Below are 20727 nucleotides of genomic sequence, written 5' to 3'. Positions count from 1 at the left end.
CAAAACACTTACCTCTAATATTTCATGCAGTGTTATCAGCTGTATAGTTGATTCTTGAGTATTTTTCTTTGAGAAAAACATGAATAAAAAGAACTGACATTTCAATTCTGACAATGGCAGGATATTTAACTGCATGTGTTACAAAATTCAAAAAATTAATATTTCTTAATTGCAAAGGTACGACATATATTAAAACCAAACATTTATAATTAGGTGATTTAAAAAGAACTCTGAAAGTAAATAAATTGCTTGTATTAAATAGCTTCATAAAAACACAATTAAAGCAACCTCTAAGGCAGTGAACTCTTTTGCTGTTACTAGAAGACACAATTCAGACTATCTATAAATATAAAATGGGTAAGTTATTATATATTTACATATAAAAATCTAGTGTTTGAACCTCCCAATCGAAATATCCCAAACAAATGGCATTCCAGACCGTATTCATACTGCTTCAGGACAGAAAACTTGCTTTCCTGGCTTGTTCATCTACTTATAGTTCTTGACAGTTCCTAATGTTAACTCAACTCACTGGTTCTTTTATCCTTGAAATGACAGAAAATTTCTCATTCAAATTCCATGCAAGAGTTCCTCAAATATTTTAAGAGAGCTACTATGAATCCAAAGTCTTCTCCATACTAATCGTTAGTTCCTTCAATTATTTTTCATAAGCAATAGACTTGTAGTCCTTTAGTATCATGGTTGTTCTTTGAATGTGGTCTAATGTGTCTTTTTTGTTTTTTTTTTCAAACCAGTCTCCACAATGATATAGGCATGATTCAAATACCAAAAAGAAAACTCAGTCCCTGCCTGGTATGGCTCAGTGGATTGAGTGCCAGCCTATGCACCAAAGGGTTGCTGGTTCAATTCCCAGTCAGGGCACAAGCTTGGGTTGTGAGCTAGGTCCCCAGTAGGGGGCGCATGAGAAGCAACCACACACTGATGTTTCTCCCTCTCTTTCTCCCTCCCTTCCCTTCTCCCTAAAAATACATAAATAAAATCTTAAAAAAAATAAAGTCCTTTAGATTTAAAAAAACCTTTTATGTTGAAAATGATTCAACTATATATTTTTAGAAAATCATCCTGGTGGCATTTTCAATGCCTATTCCACTTCTACAGGTTTGTTTTCAAACAATATACTGTTTTTAAAAAAGAAATTGAAGTGGTTGTTCCCAATCTTCTGTCACCCAATGAAATATCTGCTTTTGTAGAAAAGGTTTATTTCATCTTAACTACTATTTAGTCAATAACTTACATTAACAGCTTTTAAACAATTCCTCTGACTTTAAAGGTTATATGTATTCATGGAAAATATGAAAAATAGTAAAAATGAAAATAAATCTCTCCTACAATCCTAGCCCCTAGACATAAGCACTATTGTATCTTTTGATATAAATTAGACTAACACGGCTTCATCATCTGTGTTTTATCCATTTAACAAAAAATTGTGAGCATTTCATTAACTCCTTTGACAGTATATTGTTCAATATTTTTGAAGCTGCATTTCCCCCCATGATGTGGATATAATATCAAAAAATTCATTTAATTCATCCTGTATTATTGAACAAGGTTGCTTCTAATTTTTCAATATTTTAATGTGATGAGGTACTATTTCTCTACATGCATCTGTGTATCTTTGAAATGTATACTAAACACACAAAAATATATCAACAATTTCATGTATGTATATCTACATGAGTGTCTTCTTTAAAACTTACCTTTTTCTTTTTAACATTTCTATCAGGCAGAGGAAAGTGGTCTTCCAGAAACTCACTCAAGGCAAGCAATAGTTTCTCCTTATATTCTTTTATATCATGTAGTTTAGTTTTCAGCTCATTAAAGATTCTGATAAATTTCAAAAAAAAATTAAGAGAAATATTTCACTGATAAAATACATAAGTATACATAACTGGTTACTCATAAGGTTAAGAACTCTGTTCAAATTTAATCTGCACAAACCAAATATAACTAGTTATATAAATATAAATGTAATATTCTCTATTTAATACACATAGAAACTAAAAATCAAGTCAGTTGTAAAGGATTATGTAAGTAACAGATGGCAAAAGTTAGAAGACTCAATTTTCTGGTAAAATTTACCTTTTTTAATATTTCATGTAAAGAAAAGAAAATATTTTCTCCTACTTTAAAAACCTAGAACACAAAAAGAATACCTTGATTCTGAAACTGTCACAATCTGATCTTTCAATTCACTATGCAGTACCATCAGAGATTCGAGTACCTGCTGCTGTTCATCCAACCACAGTTGCTCCCTTTCAACAGAGAAAAACAAAACAAATGGCAGCCAAATAAAACATTAATGCCAACTTGACATATGAATAATGAATAGTAATTATAATAATATAAATATACCTTTCCAAGTCTTCCTTTAGCTTTTCATTCTTTGACTGAATAGTAGATAGTACCAATTCAAGATCATGTCTCAATTTTTGAAACTAGAATAAAATAATCCATATTAATTGCTTACTCTTTAATCCTATAAATAGCTATATTTCTGAATGATAGTAAAATTTATGTATAACCCTAAAATTTATACTCAGAATTCAATAGTAAAAAAGCTGAGAATAAAGTCTTTGAAACAAAAATATACAGCAGGTGCTAAGTTCTCTGAAATATGCCACTGTAAAATTTAAAAAATATAAGATGACCCTGGCCGGTGTGGCTCAGTTGGCTGGAGTATCACCACGAAAGGCTGTTGGTTCAATTCCGCATGAGGGCACACACCTAAGTTGTGGGTTTGATCCCTGATCTGGGCACACACAATCCCTAGTCTGGGCACATTTGATCCCTGGTCCAGGTGCATATGTGAGGCAACCAATTAAAGCTTCCTTCTTGCATCAATATTTTTCTCTCTCCCTTCCTATTTCCCTTCTTGTCTTTCAAAGAACTTATATGTACGATCCATGGACATGAACTAAGTCGGGGGGGAAGAATGCTGGAGAGAATGGGGGTACCGGGAAGAGAGGGAGAAAAGGGAGCAAAAAAATGAGACAACTGTAATAGTATAGTCAATAAAATATACTTTAAAAAAGGCAATGAAAAAATGTCCTTGGTGAGGATTAAAAAACAATGTAAAAAAATATATAAGATGGGGTTTTTGAGCAATACATTTTAATTTCTTATTAAAAGGAAATTTAATGGTGAGTTTTCAACAATCAGGTAAATTAGGTGTACTTTCTAAGAAGACTATACAAAAACAAACACAAATGAATATCATTCATTCAACACATCTTTATCAATCAGTTAATGACTACCAGCCAGGCACTGATGAAGGAGTCAGGGATACAAAAGCGACTCGAACAAAGAGGGGACTCCAGACAAACAAATATATAATTCCAGGGAATAATAAGCTCCACGACAAAAAACAAAAAAAAAAGTCAAACTAAGAATACAGAAAGAAAGAACAGGTATAATATGCATGGTAGGCAGTATGACATGGAAAGACCTCTCGATCAGGTTAACAGTTTGGCAGCAGAGAAAGAACATAACAGAGAAGCCACGTCACTTATCTAGTAGAACAATGTTCCAGAGACAGAAAGAATTTTAATCACATAGTCCTTGAGGTTGGAGTATGCTTGACAATTTGAAGAAATCAGATATGACAGTGTGGCAATAGGAAATTACAATGAATTCTGGACTTTTTCTATTATCCTTTTGTTTCTGAAACACATTAGCTAGTGTTTAATTCTCCCAACGTCAAGGGTTACCATTAGCTTTTTCTAAGTGTAAATCAGTGACAATATAAAAATATATATCATAAATGCTAGAGCAATCACACAAAAAATGAAGAGATATAGCTAATAAGCCAACAGTGTGAATAAAATGGGTTTATTTTTTAATATACAGAATCCATGAAAGTGGGAAGAGAAGAAAGCAGTAACAGAAAAAAGGTAGGACAAATGGGAAAGAAAAATCAAGTATATAGTGATATAGTAATATCAGTATGAATAGTTTATGTCAATAAATTTGACAAATTAGATGCCACAAACTCTTTGGAGATGTGAACTACCAAAGCTCATTCAGAGAAGACCTGACTAGCAGTAAAGAAACTGAATTTGTAGTTAAAATTTTTCACACAAAGAAAACTCCAGGCCCAGACGACCACCTAAAATTCCAACAAACATCCAAGGAATAATACTAATTCCATAAAAACTCTATGACAGAGAACACTTCTCAATTTCTACGAAGCTGGTATTGCCCTGACACAGATGTCAAGAGAAAAGAAAACCACAGACCAATATCTCTCATGACACAGATGCAAAAATCTTAATAAAATTTTAACAAATTAAATATTTCAATGAATAAAAAAAGACTACTATGTTACAACAAAGTGGAATTTATTCCAGGGCTGTACAGTTAAACAACCAAAATCAATTTTTAAAAATCAATGTAATTTGTCTATCAACAAAACAAAAAAAATTAAATTGTTCTTAATACATTCAGAAAGAGTGTCACAAAACTCAGTGTCAATTTATGATTAAAACAAAAAGACTTCATAAACTGTAACAGAAGGTAATTTCCTCAACTTAATTAAGGGTATCAATGAAAAACCTAGTGCTAACAGAGTGAATGCTATCTGCTCAGATCAGGAGCAAAGCAAAAATGTTGATTCTCACCGCTGTTATTCAATATATTACTAAATGCTCCAAGACAGTACAGTAAGTTGAGAAAAAGATATAAAATATATCCAGATAGAAATGAATAAGTATAACTGCCTTTGCTGTCAGATAACATGACTAACTACAAAGAAAATCAAACAAAATATAGAAAAAAGCTACTAGAATAAAGGAGTTTATCATGTTCCCTAGTTGCAAGATCAATAGCTATTAATTACATTTGTATGTACCAGGAATAAATAATTGGAAAGTGAAAATTTTAAAAAAGAATGTTATTTTAATAGCATCAAAAATAATGAAATACAAAAGAAATGATATGACAAAATATATAAAAGACTTCCACATGTCAATTACAACTTACAAACTCCTTTTTAAAATCATGAATTAGCCCTGGCTGCATACCTCAATTGGTTAGAGTGTTATCTGGATATGCCAAGGTTGCAGATTTGATCCCCAGTCTGGGCACATACAAGAATCTATCAATGAGTACATAACTAAGTGGAACAACAAAATTGATGTTTCTCTCTCTCTTCTTCCTCCTCTCTCTGAGTATAATTCTTTTTAAGAAAAACTGTGAATTAATGTTAAATTTTGTCACTTTTTCTTTCTGAATTCATTGAAATGATCAAGTTTTTTTTCTTTTTTAGTGTGCTGATATAGTGAAGTACAAAATACTGGTGAGATAAGTTTTTAAAATACCAAATAAAGACCTAAATCAACACAGAGATCATGCAGTGTTCATAGATCTGAACTGAGACTCACTATGTTAAAGACATCAGCTCTGAACTAGAGATTCAGGACAATCTCAATAATATTCTAGTAAGCTTTTTTATAGCACAGAATGACAAGCCAAATTTAATTTATATGAAAATATAAAACAATTTTAGTAAAGAACAAAGTTAAATAACTCATACTATTTAATTTCAAGATTATAAAGCTTCAGTAAATAAAACAATATGGTATTGAACTAAGATTGAAACACAAAACCAAGGAAGTGAAATAGCCAAAGCACAGAATGGAGAACAAATGAAGAGTCTAGAAACAGATCCACCCATATACATATAGTCAACTAATTTTCAGGAAATGTGCAAGGAAATCCAAAACAGAACGATAGTTCTTTCAACAACTTGTGTTGTAACATTTTGTAACTACATGCAAAAAAAGGAATCTTTATTAATAACTCATTTCACAATTACTGCAAAAATGGATCATAGATCTATGTGTAAAATCTAACACTAAAAATTTCTAAAAGAAATGCAAGAAAAACTTTGTGGCCTTCAAGTTGGACAAATATTTCCCATATTTGTGCAAAAACTTTAAAAGACAACTTGATAAAATAGAATTAATCAAATTAGGAGTTTATGTTCTTCAAAAGACACTGTTAAGAGAATAAAAAGACAAAGGTTAAGGAGAAGGTTAACTCAGCAGGCCAAGGTCACACAAACTGCGCACATTACCAAGAAAGGCCCTTCTTCAGGACTGGCTCCTGGTGGATTCCTGGAAGAAAAGCTATGAGACCTTGGAAAATTCTGCATAATGAATGTCTGTATGTGCCTGGAGCCTTGGGCCAGTTGGTAGTGTATTGATTAGAGAGTTTATTCTAACTCTGTGATTCCTAGTGAGTATATTTTTGCTCTGGGGCCTGGATTATGAGTAGCTGAAGTTGTTCAAAGAGGCCCTGTGTGCATAGTGACTTATTCCTGATAAAATCCACGGACAGCAGGCTCAAATGAACTTCCCTATTTGACCACACTTTGCCCATGCTGTCACACACAGTCGCAGAGAGAATTAAACACAGCCACTGGGAAAGGACTGCTATAAGCTTGTCCCATATGCCTTTTCCCTTTGCTCATTTTAACCTGTGTCCTCTCACTATATAATAAACCAAGACCACGAGTATAACAGTATAACAGCTCCCCTGAGTCCTGTGGGCCTATCTAGTAAATCACAGAACCTGAGAGTTGTCTTAAGGAAAACCCTGACACATCTGGTATCAGAAGTGGGATTTGTGATCAGAGGAATGGCATCCTTAGAGGTCCCATGGTCTTTTCCCTGGAAGTATCAACAATTTGAACAGCTATAATTCAACAAAGGATTCCATGCTCAATGTACAAACATGTCTGAGAGATTCGTACACTGAAACAACTGAAGGTGGGCAAGTGGAAGCAAACCGGGGAGGTGAAAAGGGGGAAGGGTAAGATGGTGTCAGGAACGCAGCCTGGATCTCACGGTGGGTCTCGGCCTAAGCGGTGAGGAATCAGGTTTCCTTCAGCCAGGAGGAACAGAGAACCCAGTGATCTGGGCAGGGACGCAGCACACAGGTGAGGCCACTGGCATTCCAGACAGAGAAACAAAGAGATGGAGCGTGGCTGCCTCTCCACACCCTCCCAAAGCTAGCAGTGAGTGTTGGGTTGCAGAGCCAATTATCTGCAAACCTGAAAACTGGTACTACCGAAACATTTTTTCCCTGAGTGACAGGCACACTCTGCCAACTAATCCCAGGGTTGGGTGGAGACACAGAAGGGAAGCTGAAGTCTCCAGTCACCATTACTGGGAGAACAAAGCAACAAAAACAGAGGCCAGCTTCCCCTACCTTGGCCCACCCACAAACATGGTGGCTGCACCTGGCTGCAGGGGATAGCACTAGGATTTCACAGATTCACAACCCCATTGTTCACCACGTTCCCTTGTGAGGTTAGGCCACTGAGACAGAGGGAACCTGAACATAGGGGAGATGTCCACGTTCCCAGGGAACACAGGACATTTCCACCACCCCACAGAGATCTCAAAAGTGAGAACAGAATAAGAGAACTAAAAAAATTTGTGCTTCAGTGCCATCTATTAGAAAACAATAGAAAGACTTCTTATCAATTTGCTAGAAAAGTGACAATCATATAGATGCCTGGACAGTGAAGGAATCCAGCAAATACCATGAATAACCAAGGCAAGAGGGCAGCTCAAAAATAAAATGACAAGTCTCCAGAAAATAGATATGGGCCCTGGCCAGGTGGCTCAGTTGTTTGCAGCACTGTCCTGTACACCAAAATGTTGCGGTTGGATCCCAATCAGGGCACATGTCTGGGTTACCAGTTCCATCCCTGGTAACAGAACATATGGAGGCAAACAATTGATGTTTCTATCTTATCTCTCTCTCCCTCCCTCTCTCTTCCTTCCTCTCCCTCTCTAAAATCAATGAAAAACCTCCTCAGGTGAGGATTAAAGGAAAAAAACTTAAAGACACCGAACTATGTAATTTAAATAACAGGAAATTTGAGACAGCAGTTCTGAAAAACTCAGTGAGTTACAAGAAAACACAGATAGGCAGTTTAATAAAATAAAATCAATAAACAAAATGAGTATTTTACAAAGAGAATGAAACTTTACAAAAGAACCAAACAGAAATTCTAGAGATGAAGAACTCAATTAAAGACATTATGAATGAACTAGTGAGCATAGGAATAGAGCTGACCAGATGGAGAAAATTAGTGATACTGAAAACAGAAATGACGCAGAGGAGAAAAGGGAGAGACTTGAGCATAAAAACAAAAATAAAAGTACTCTGTAAGAACTATCTGACTCCATCAGAAAGAGCAATATAAGAATAACAGGCATACCAGGGGGAGGAGAGGGAAAAGGGAACGGAGAGCCTATTTAACACACAGTTGACAAGAAGTTCCCAAACTTATGGGAAGAGCTAGGTGCTCAAATCCAAGAAGCAAACAGAACATATAATTATCTCAATCCAAAAAGGCCTTTTCCAAAGCACTTTGTATTAAACCATTAAAAATTAATAACAAAGAAAGAATTGTCAAGACAGTCAGGAACAATAAGATAGCAACCTATAAAGGAAAGCCCATTAGATTATCAACAGATATTTCAGCTGAAATCCTACACACTAGGAGAGACTAGAACCAAATATTCAAACTTCTGAAAGAGAGAAATTACCAGCCGAGAATAATAAATCCAGCAAATTTATCTTTTAGATATGAAGGAGAAAAAGGCTTTCCTAGATATACAGAAGCTGAAGAATTTACTGCCATAAGATCTCCATGTAGAAATACCCAAGGGGGTTGTTACTCTACCTGAAACAAAGAACAATAGGTCACAAAGCTATGAGTAAGATCACAAATAGGCAGACAGAGGCAAGATACTACAATCCTTTTTTAGAATAGAGTACTATACACATAAGCATCACATACAGGTTAAAGGAGGTAATAATATTTTAAAAAGAGGAAGGAGACTGCTCTGGCTGATATGGCTCATTGGATTAAGTGCCAGCCTACAAACCAAAAGGTCGCTGGTTCAATTCCCGGCCAGGGCACATGCACCTGCCTGGGTTGCAGGCCAGGTCCCCAGTTGGCGGCATGGAAGAGGCAACCAATCAATGTATCTCTCACACACTGATGTTTCTCTCCCTCTCCCTTCCCATCTCTCTAGAAAAACAAAAATCTGTTTATTTATTTATAAATAAAAATCTTCTTTTTAAGATTTTATGTATGTATTTATTTATTTAGGAAGATGGGAAAGGAGGGAGAAAGAGAGGGAGAGAAATATCAATCACAGGTCCCACAACCCAGGAATGTGCCCTGACCAGGAACTGAACCAGTGTCCTTTTGGTTTGCAGGCCAGGGCTCAATCCACTGAGCCACACCAGCCAAGGATGAAAATAAATTAAATCTTTAAAAAAAGGGGGGGGGGGCAGCAGGGAGAAGATAATAGCTGAAATTCAGAAATAAACTCACAGCATAAATAGGGATAATTTGCAAAAACATAAAAGGGGAGTAGGTAAAGGTCTGAATTTGCAAAGAGGAGTGAAGATTAGATGCACTCAGGAGAAAAAGGACTACCATATATATGAAACTTTCTTTTTAACCTAGTGGTAACCATACACAAAAAAACCCGTATCAAGACATATAGTTTTAAAAAAGAGGAAACAGAGGAAAGAAGTATGGATACTACCAAACAAAAACCAATAGAAACACAAAGGAAAAGAACCAGAAAAATGGCTGCAGAAAATTCTTATACACCAATAATTACCCTGAATGTTAATCGACTGAATTCACCAATAAAAAGGCAGAGAGTGGCAGACTGAAACCAAAAGCTAACCATATGCTGTCTTCAGGAGACTCATCTGAGCTACAAAGACAAAGTTAGACTCAAAGTGAAAAGGCATAAAATGATTCTCCAAGCAAATGGCATCAACAGAAAAGCAGGTATAGCCATACTTCTAACAAAATAGATTTCAAGATACAAAAGGTAACGAGATAAGGATGGACGTTTTAAAATGATACAGGAGACAGTACATCAGGAAGCCATAACATTTCTCAATATACATGCACCCAGTTGGGGAGTACTGAAATATATAAAGCAACTACTAACAGAACAAAAGGGAGAAACTGAAAAATAAAACAAAACGAAACAAAACACAATCATAGTAGGGGGATCTACATACGCCATTGACAGCTATATAAAGATCATCCAAACAGAAAAGGTACATAACTGACATTTACAGAACCCTCCATCCTAGAACACCAGATTGTACTTTCTTTTCTAGTGCACATGGAACAATCTCAAGGATGGACCATATGTAGGAACACAAAATAAGCCTCAACAAATTTAAGAATGGTATCAAAGCAAGCATATTCTCCAACTCCAATGCTGTGAAATTAGAAATCAACTTCAGAAAGGAAGTGGGGGAAAAAAACACACAAATATGTGGATATTAAACATGCTACTAAAAAATGACTGTGTCAAAAAAGAAAGAAAAGGTGAAATCAAAAGAGACATATGAGAGTGACAATACAACATATTAAAACGTTTGGGATGCAGTGGAGGCAGTAATAAGAGGGAAGTTTATATAATTATATGCCTATCTTAAGAAACAAGAAAAATCCTAAGTATAAAACCTAACATTACACCTTAAAGAACTAGAAAAAGAACAAAAGCAGCCCAAAGTCAGCAGAAAGAAATAATAAACAGAATTAAATAAGAAAAAGATTATATAAATAATTAACACAACAGAGTTGGTTCAATGAAAAATTAATAAACTTGACAAACCTCTGACTAGACTAAGGAAAAAAGAAAGTAAAGATGCAAATAAACAAATTCAGAAATGAAAGAGAAATTACCACAGACATCACATAAATACAAAGGATCCTACCAGAATACCATGAAAGCCTATATGTCACCAAATTCAATAACCTAGAAGGAATGGATAAGTTCCTAGGAATATATAACCCTCCTAGACTGTATCATAAAGAACTGCAAAATCAAAAGTCACTGATCAACAAGAAATTGAAACAACCATTAAAAACCTCTCAAGAAGTAAGTCCAGGACCAGATGACTTCTGTAGTAAATTCTAACAAACATTCAAAGAAGATTTAATATCTATCCTTCTCAAACGATTCCAAATTTGAAAAAGGAGAAACACTTCCTGACACATTTTATGAGGCCAATAAAACCCTGATACCAAAATCTGGCAAGGATAACACACACACACACACACACACACACACACACACACACACAATGTAGACCAATATCTCCGATGAATACAGATGCAAAAATCCTAAACAGAATATTAGCAAATTGAGTAGAACAATATATTAAAAAATAACACATCATGATCAAGTGGCATTAATTCCAGCAGTATATATCTGAGATTCCATCACCCTGGCTAAAACTGTTCACCCTATCCTATCAAACTTTTGGATCCACCCAAGCTGCTTCCAGTGGCATTTCCATACAAATGGCCTGTCTAGGCTCATGCTGCAGACTCTCCTCAAGTCTCTCTAATATCCACAAACCCCTAACAAGTAGTATCTGGCCTCTGTGTACCCCTGTACTACTTTGCAAGCAACCCCAAGGCTGACACTAGCTGCAGCCAATCTCAGTTCTCAGCTTAGCCTGTCCTGGGCCCCTCCCAGCACAGTTCAAGTGGTACTCATCTGCAGATTGCTTTGTAAGTCATGTCTGGTGGCCCTGGGCAGGGCACAGGAAGCAGCTCGCCTTGGCCTAAACCTCCCCTGAGTGCACTGCTTCAGACCAAGCCAGAGCAATACCCAACCTCCTCCATAAGCAACAAATTCAAGGGATGGACTTGGCAAATGGCAAAGCCCTGCTGAAGCAAGTCTTGCTCTATGGGGTTGGCCCTTGACCAGTAGCTTCCCTGCTGTAGTTATGGATGGTTGTTGCACCCATTGGCTGGGGTGGTGCGGGGATGCTCAGTCCATTCCACTGATATGCATATAGCAATTAAAGCTGAACTACAACAGAAGGGTGCACATAATCCAAATGGTGGGTGTACCTGGAGTGCCCTTCTTGGGAGAAGGGAAGGCTACACCACTGAGTCCCACAGGGCACCTGCTACTATTCAAGGCCACTCTACCAAGCCCAGGAGACATAGCAGGTCTACCTAATACATAGAAATACACCAAAGCAGCCAGTATGAGGCGACAAAGAATCATATCCCAAATGAAAGGACAGGACAAAATCCAAGAAAAAGAACTAAACAAAATGGAGACCTCAAGCAATCTACTAGATGCAGAGTTCAAAATACTGGTTATAAGGATGTTCAATCAATTTAGGGGAAGAATAGATCAACTCAGTGAGAACTTCAAAAAAGTGATAGGAAACATAAAAAAGGAGAAAATGTCCTGGTTGGTGTAGCTCAGTGGATGGAGCTCAGGCTGTAAGCCAAAGGGTTGCTGGTTCGATTCCCAGTCAGGGCACATGCCTGGGTTGCAGGTCAGGTCACCAGTGGGGGCCATGTGAGAGGCAACCGCACACTGATGTTTCTCTCCATCTCTTTCTCTCTCCCCTCCCTCTCTAAATAAATAAATAAATAATCTTAAATAAATTAATTAATTAAATTTAAAAAATAAAAAAGGAGGAAACATACAGAACTAGTCGGAAATGAGGACTGCAATAACTGAAAGGAAGAATACACTAGAAGGAATCAACAGTAGATTAGATGAATCAAAGGATCAAATCAGTGATATGGAAGATAAGGTAGCAGAAAACACACAATCACAACAGGAAAAGAAAAATGAATTTTAAAAAATTATTTAAGGGGCTGCTGGGAAAACATCAAGCATACTGACATTCATATCATGTGAATGCTGAAAGGAGAAGAAAAAAAGCAAGGAATCAAAAACCTATTTGAAAAAATAATGACTGAAACATTCTTAAATTGATGAAGGAAATAGACAAACAAGTCTATGTAGCACAGAGAGTCCTTAATGACATGAACCCAAACAGGTCACACTAAGATACAACATCACAAAAAAGCTACAGGTTAAAAACAAGGAGAGAATTTTAAAAGCATCAAGAGAAAAGCAGATAGTTACCTACAAAGGGAGCTCCCATAAGACTGATTTCTCAATAGAAATTTTGCAGGCCAGAATGGAGTGGCATAAAATATTCAAAATGATGAAAAGCAAGGACCTATAACCAAGATTTTTCTGCTGAGCAAGGCTACCATTTAAAATGGAAGAACATATAAGGAGATTCCCTGGCAAGAAAAATCTAAAAGAGTTCATTATCACCTAACCAGTATTACAAGAAATGTTAAAGGGTCTTTTTAAAGAAGAAATAAAAATAAAAATATGAAAAATAAAATGGCAATAAATGTATATCTATCAATAATTACTTTATTTATTTTTTAAGCATTTTTTATAGATTTTATTTATTTTTATTTATTTTTAGGGAGGGAAGGAAGAGAGAGAGAGAGAGAGAGAGAGAGAGAGAGAGAGAGAAACATCAATGTGCGGTTATTGGGGGTTATGGCCTGCAAACCAGGAATGTACCCTGGCTGGGAATCGAACCTGGGACACTTTGGTTCCCAGCCTGCGCTCAATCCACTGAGCTATGCCAGCCAGGGCTAACAATTACTTTAAATACAAATGGACTACATACTCCAACCAAGACACAGGATGGCCAAATAGATATGAAAGCAAGAAACTCACTTCAGATCACATGACACACAAAGATTAAAAGTAAAGGGATGGAAACGTCATGGAATATGGAAAAAACAACAACACTAGGATAGAAATACTTACACCAGACAAAACAGACTTTAATACAAAGGCTGTAACAAGAGACAAAGAAGGATCTTTGTCCAAAGACCTTCTCCAAAGAAACACAAAACACTAGTTTGAAAAGACACATGCATTTGTATGTTCATTGCAAAATTATTTACAACAACCAAGTCATGGAAGTAGCCTAAATGCCTATCAATAGAAAAATGAATAAAGAAGTGGTACACATATACAATGGAGTATTAGTTGGCCCTAAAAAAATGAAATTACCCCATTAGTGAGAGCATGTCTAGACCTGAGTGAAATCACAAGTCAGAGATAACATACTACATGATTTCACTCACATGCAGAATCTAAAGAAGAAAATAAACCAAACAGAAACAGACTCATATATATAAAGAATATTTTTTCAGTTGCCAGATGTGAGGTGGGTTGGGGGTCTGGGTGGAAAAGGGAAAGGGACTAAGAAGCACAAATTGGTAATTACAAAATAATCATGGTGATGGAAAGTACAGCATAGGAAATACAGTCCGTACTATTGTGATAACTATGTATGATGCCAAATGGGTACTAGACTCACTGGGGTGATAATTTTGTAAGTTGTACAAATGTCTAGTCACCAGGTTGTATACTGAATCTAGTATGACATTATATATCAAACATTTAAAAAGTATTAAAAAATAATAGTAACGTCCTGGCTGGTGTGGCTCAGTGGATTGAGTGCAGGTCTGTGGATCAAAGGGTCCCAGGTTCGATTCCTAGTCTGGGGGCATGTCTGGGCTGTGGGCCAGGTCCTCACTAGGGGCTCACGAGAGGCAACCACACATTGATGTTTCTCTCCCTCCCTTCCCCTATCTAAAAATAAATAAATAATTAATAATAATGGTGATAAAAATCAGAGGTCTAAATAATATTCAGTTCAATAGAACACAATGAAACATACATTAGAAAATTGTATGGCTTTAAAGTGGTTTTCTCTCACTTCTTATGCCATGAGCTTATATAAAACACTTAGAGTTATAAATTATTCGAGGTTCTACAAATTCATTAAGAGACTTACCTCTTCTTTTCCTAATGATACCAGAAATTCTTCATTCAGTGGAAGTACTACAGAAACAAAAAAACAAACTTATACATATGCTAAGTTAACTTAGTCAAAAATCAAGATTTTGACTTTTTGGTTTCTCAGATACCCTTTTCCCTTCCCACTTAATGTTTGAAATATGTGCAGTTTATGAAATTATTTTTACATAGGAACTTTATATACAATATATAACCAACATATATTTTATACAAATGGGATATGCATTTTGTTTCTTAGTGCCTTTATTTTGTTTCCCTAATCCTTCGAACTCAAAAGTAATAATTTCTAATGTGTTCCTTCTGTAGTCCTATGATCTTACTCATATATACATATATGTTTACATATATATCTATATACATACATGCAAAGGTTATTAATTTTGTCATTGCTGGTTTTACAAGAATGGGATATCATATATATTATTCTTATCTTACTTTCACTCAACAAAACCCTCATTTCTCTAGTGTAAATCTGATTCATAATTTTAAATTGCTGCACAAGCCCTGGCTGGTATGGCTCAATGGGTTGAGTGCCAGCCTGTGAACTAAAATGTCATGGGTTTGACCCCAGTCAGGACACATGGCAAAGTTGCAGGCCAGGTCCCCGGTTGGGGGTGTGTGAGAGGCAACCTATCAATATACCTCTTGCACACCGAAGTTTCTCTACCTTTCTCCCTCCCTTCCCTTATCTCTAAAAAAGTAACTAAATAAAATCTTAATAAATAAATTGTTGCACAATATTCTATAGGGTGAATATAACATAATGTATCGCGTGATTTTGATATTAACTGAGCATTAATTTTGCACCTAGTTTTTATCCATGAAAAAAAAATGATGCAATAAGCATTCTTTTATTTATGTCTTTCTGTATTGGTATTTTCATTTCTGTGGGATAGATTTCCAGACATGGAATTTCACATACACAAAAAAGTGTATTTTGAATTTTAATATAGTTTGCCACATTATTTTCTAAAAAGTTCCATGAGCAATGAATAAAAAACAGCAAATGATATTATAAACTTGTTTAAAACTTTTGCCAGTCTGATAAGTATAAACTATTATTTCATTTAAATTGTTGGCAAAGTTAAATCCTTATACTTAGAAGAGTTCAACCTTTATACTTAAAAAAATACCTTTCTTAATAAAGTGCTATTTAAAATTTCTCAAGTGATATGCTACTGAAAATTTCTAAGTTATCTGTTATCTTAGAGGGTCTTCTAAATAGTCAAGAGTTTCCTATATGTGCTTCCTAGGCCCTGTATTAGGACTGATACAAGCAGCCACCAGGTGTACTAAATCATTTCAATAAATGTAATGAGGAGTCTAAGAACATAAAGTTTTAAAATCTCCCTCTTAGTGTAACCAAGAGTAGCTTTTCCATATCCATTCAAACAATCATTTCAACCAATACAACATGGCAGGTTCTAAGAATACAAAGATTTTCTATATTTTATTTATTTTATTATTTTTAAAGATCTTATTTATCTATTTTTACAGAGTGGGGAAGGTAGGGAGAGAGAGAGGGAGAGAGACATAGATGTGCACCTCCCTGCATGCCCCCAACCAGGGACCTGGCATGCCACCCAGGCCTGTGTCCTGACAGGGAACCCTTCAGTTTGCAGGATGATGTCCCATCACTGGGCCACACCAGTCAGGGCACAAAGAGTTTTAAAGTCCTTCCAGTGTGACAGCCTATTAAACTAGCTAGGTGGGTATTTAACTAATAAGGTAGCCTGTGTGTTCAGTGTTATCAGTACCAAGTATATATGTCAGGGATGATGATAATAAGAAAAATAAACATTAAAAAGTTTCCCGATACATAGCATCAAAAAGAATAAAATGCCTGGGAAAAAAACTTACCTGTGAAGGAAAAAACTTGTGGGCTAAAAACTACAAAACGTTGCCAAAAGAAGTTAAAGACACCAAGAAATAGAAACACATTCCATGTTCATGGATTAGAATATATAATATTACTAGGATGTCAATATGAACCAAAGCAACTTAACAGTTTAATGTAATCCCTATCAAAATCCCAGTAAATTGCCTTATAGAAATAGAAAAGTCCATCTTGAAGTTCACATGAAATATCTCAAAGAGCCAAAACAATCTTCAAAAAGAACAAAGTTAGAGGTTTCACATGCCCTAATTTCCGTCTACACAGCTACAGTAATCAAAACAGTGCTACTGGCATGGAGAAGACACAGAGACCAGTAGAATGAGCAAAACAGAGTGCTGAGCAACAAATCCTCACTGTATGGGCAAAAGGTTTTTGAGGAGGGTGCTATGATAATGAGGACAGGGAGAGTTTCCTTAACAAATCCTATTGGAAAACTAGGTAATACACATGCAAAAGAATAAAGTCAGACCTTTAACTTTCCTTTAAATTGAAAATTTCTACAATTAACTAAAAAACACTCAACCGAGAAGTAAAAAGTGTATTATAATAAACTGATGGATTAGGAATGAAGGCCTAAAGTAAATCTGTAGAAATAGGGTTCAATATTTTACAACTGGCTCTATGTGAAATATAAAAGAATTCAGAAGTACTCAAATTTATGACAGGTCAAATAGAGTCCATTCAATGGGTCAGGGAATGAAGACCAGTTCATGAATCTAAGGTACTACAAAATATTTTGGAAAAGATATCTAGAAGCTAGAAAGAGATATAAGTGTGACATTACAGTGAAATCTGGTTTGGGAATCTAGTTTTGGAAACTGTTATGGAAATTGTGTTATCCCTTACCCTTCCCAGTTCAAATGTTGAAGTCCTAATCCCCAGTACCTCAGAATGTGACTATATTTGTAATTGGGTCCTTAAAAAGATAATTAGGTTAAAATGAGGTCATATATAAAAAGATTAGGATACACAGACAGATGGCCATGTTGTAGATGGCAATCTGCAACCCAAAAAGGGAGACCACAGAAGAACACAACACCTTGATCTTGGACTTCTAGACCACAGAACTGTGAGGAAATAAAGTTCTGCTACTTACAAACAAAATGAAACAAAACCCAGTCCATGGTACTTTGAGATAGCAGACCTAGTAACCTTATATAGGCGTCATTAATATGATATAACACATAAAAACAGGAGCAGAAAATATAATGCTGGAATAGCATTTAGAATAAGAAGTGATAAGAGCTGACAACAGTCCTCTGGAGAACACCAACATATGAAAGGCAGAGTATGAGCAGCTTCTGAGATACTCAACATAATGCTCAGAAGGCAAAAGGATATACAGTTATGCAAATTAAAATCACAATTGCATATATGCCTATCAAAAGTGCTAAAATAAAAAAGACTACTATATGGTGGTGAGAATGTGGAACAATGGTAGACATTTGGCATGGATATAGTAATTACAACCAAGAATGCAGATGAAATTGTCTGGGAAGAGAATGAAGAGAAACCCCCCCATAAACTGGAATAGAGAATGTTAAGCTTACAGAGGAGACTAAGAAGGAAAATGGGGGGAGCTAAAGGAAAGGAGATAGAATCACCAGAAAGAGGAAGGGAGACATATATAGAAAAAGAGGGTGCAATACATACAGAATATTATACACAAGCATATACAGCATAGAGAAATGTAGGCTTTTATAACAAAAAGACATCTCCTCGTTGGATGTTTTAACAAGATTTTTAAGCAATCTTCTATTTCTCAACTAAAGGCAAACATACAGTTGGTCTTAGCTTGACAAATCAAAAGACAATACACAATCTGTGTTTCCTGTACATAAATCAGTTTCTAAAATACTTTTCCACTAGGTAAGTTTCATTCATTAAGAAGCAAATTACAGCCCTGGGTGGTGTGGCTCAGTGGACTGAGCGCTGAACTGTGAACCAAAGGGTTATAGGTTGGATTTCCAGTCTAGGGCACATGCTTGGATTGTGGGTCAGGTTCCCAGTTGGGGGCACACGAGAGGCAACCACACATTAGTGTTTCTCTCCCCCGCTCCTTCCTTTCCTCTTTCTAAAAATAAACAAATAAAATCTTAAAAAAAAGATTAAAAAAAAGAAGGCTAAATGGATCTTGTAATTCTTCTTACTATCATTAAATTAACTTATAATTTGTTTATGAAAATATCAACTTTTCTAAAAATAAGAATCTTACTTTCAGGAGTTTCTTTCTGCCATTGACTGAGTTCAGCAGTTAAACATTTCATTTGCATAATTAATAATGACAGCTATAAAAAAGAACAAGAGAATAAAACAAAATCATTTCTTGTAGAATATTCATAGTTACTCATAAATGAACATGTAGACATTTATACTTTAATACAAAGTCTTAGCATAAATGGCTAACATAGTCATCTAAACTATAAAAAATGATCACTCCAAACAGAATTCTGCTTTAAATCACACCAAGTATAGCTCATAAATTGCCAGTTATACCAGTGATATATTATTAAAAAATGATCACTTCTATTTCACCCCTTAATCTAAAAAAAAACCTAATTACATTAAGTTTATTCCCTAAATTAATATTTATTTAAAAAATAATAAGTAGCCTTGGCTGGGTGACTCAGTTGCTTAGAGCACCATCCTGTATACCAAAAGGTTGTGGGTTCCATCCCCAGTCAGGGCACATACCTAGGTTGCAGGCTCAAACGCCAGTCAGGGCATATACAGGAGGCAACTGATTGATGTTTCTCTCTCACATTTTTTTCTCTCTCTCTCTCTCTCTCTCTCTCTCTCTCTCTCTCTCTCTCAAATAAATAAATATATCCTTGAGTGAGGATTAAAAAATGTTATTTCTTGCCAACATTTTTTAGACAAATTTGCATTAAAGATGCTCTTTTTTCTCTCCAGGCACTTTCAGAAAAATTGCAACTGTTTTCAGTTGAGTAGCAAAAAATAACTTTAAATACATATATAGAGACAATAAGACTGGTTCCACAAGCCACACATAAAAACCAATTTTGCTACACAATAGTTTTCAATTTGTACACCTCTCTAGCCAAAGATAAATTAAGATGAATATGTTTCTAATATTAGGTAGTAGCAATCATTATAGTTTTGATAATTACAAATCTGTGTGGTCTAATCTGGCAACAAAGTTCAAGTCTATGCATGCTTAAAGTTAAATTTCAGGACTTTTTTTTATCTCTTCTATATATTTCTTACTAGTACCCAAACATAAAAAAAATTTCACATTTCAAAAATGCAGTGAGTATTACTATAAAGTAATTAGTATTACTAATTACTTTAGTGACTGTTTACACTAAAAGAACACCAACTATTGTTTTTTTAAACAGATTTTTATGATACAGAGCAGGTAACTCAAACACCCTGCTCTGTATTGTAACACTGCCTATTGATTGGTCAACAGTCAGAGGTTAAAAAGCAACAAAACTAGTCTCTTTGAAAACTTTATATAAGTATATACAAATACATTTGCAGGTATTTAAATTTTTTACCAAAGGAAAGTTCCACATTCTTTTCTTATACATAATTAAATAAGAATCTGAAAAAGCTTTTTGTTAACTAGAAATTAATTCATAAATGTTAATTATTATTATTACTATTATTATAATTAAAATATATAAAATTACCAAATATTCATTTTCACCTATGATAAACCCCAGCAATTTCATACAGTTCATACTATATTCATGAAACACAGCACTTATGCCACCAAAGCCCAGCTAAGACACTCAAATTATTTCTGATCCTGCTATAAGATTAAACAACCCTTTCTAAAACAAAAATATAACAGTAGTATTTCTAAAGTCAGAACTTTGGGCAATCCTGCCATTTTCTCATTTAAAATATCTAACTTCTTGCTTTAGAAAATGAACTGAGTTTTAAAATTGAAATTTTTAAGTTTAATAGATGTACAGGAAAGAGTTAACAAAGCATGCCCTAAGATTACCCTTAAAGGCCTGCTTGCAAGGTGGACATCTGAGAGTTTGGATTTTGAGATGATTCATTCCTACCAACCTAATTGATAAGAGTGGCTCACTATGC

The 20727-nt window shown here is 35.3% G+C and overlaps 1 protein-coding gene across 8 annotated transcripts in view; it reads right to left on the bottom strand.

Moving 5' to 3' along the window:
* CENPK (centromere protein K) overlaps window positions 1-20727 on the bottom strand; it is a 38745-nt gene that overhangs the window by 4078 nt on the left and 13940 nt on the right. For all 8 annotated transcript variants that reach the window (XM_045848109.1, XM_045848108.1, XM_045848110.1 and 5 more), the window contains 6 exons: window positions 18872-18944; window positions 14737-14783; window positions 2374-2456; window positions 2175-2273; window positions 1719-1845; window positions 13-66 (listed from right to left, as the gene is read on the bottom strand). In XM_045848109.1, the coding sequence (XP_045704065.1) occupies window positions 13-66; window positions 1719-1845; window positions 2175-2273; window positions 2374-2456; window positions 14737-14783; window positions 18872-18944 (483 nt within the window). The remainder of the gene's footprint in view (window positions 1-12; window positions 67-1718; window positions 1846-2174; window positions 2274-2373; window positions 2457-14736; window positions 14784-18871; window positions 18945-20727) is intronic.

Source organism: Phyllostomus hastatus, unplaced genomic scaffold, assembly GCF_019186645.2.
Source record: "Phyllostomus hastatus isolate PE091 unplaced genomic scaffold, TTU_PhHast_1.1 phas_contig_58, whole genome shotgun sequence".
NCBI classification, from domain to species: Eukaryota; Metazoa; Chordata; class Mammalia; order Chiroptera; family Phyllostomidae; genus Phyllostomus; species Phyllostomus hastatus.
The sequence above is the reverse complement of the archived record's forward strand: the minus strand, read 5'-3'. Positions and strand labels throughout refer to the sequence as shown.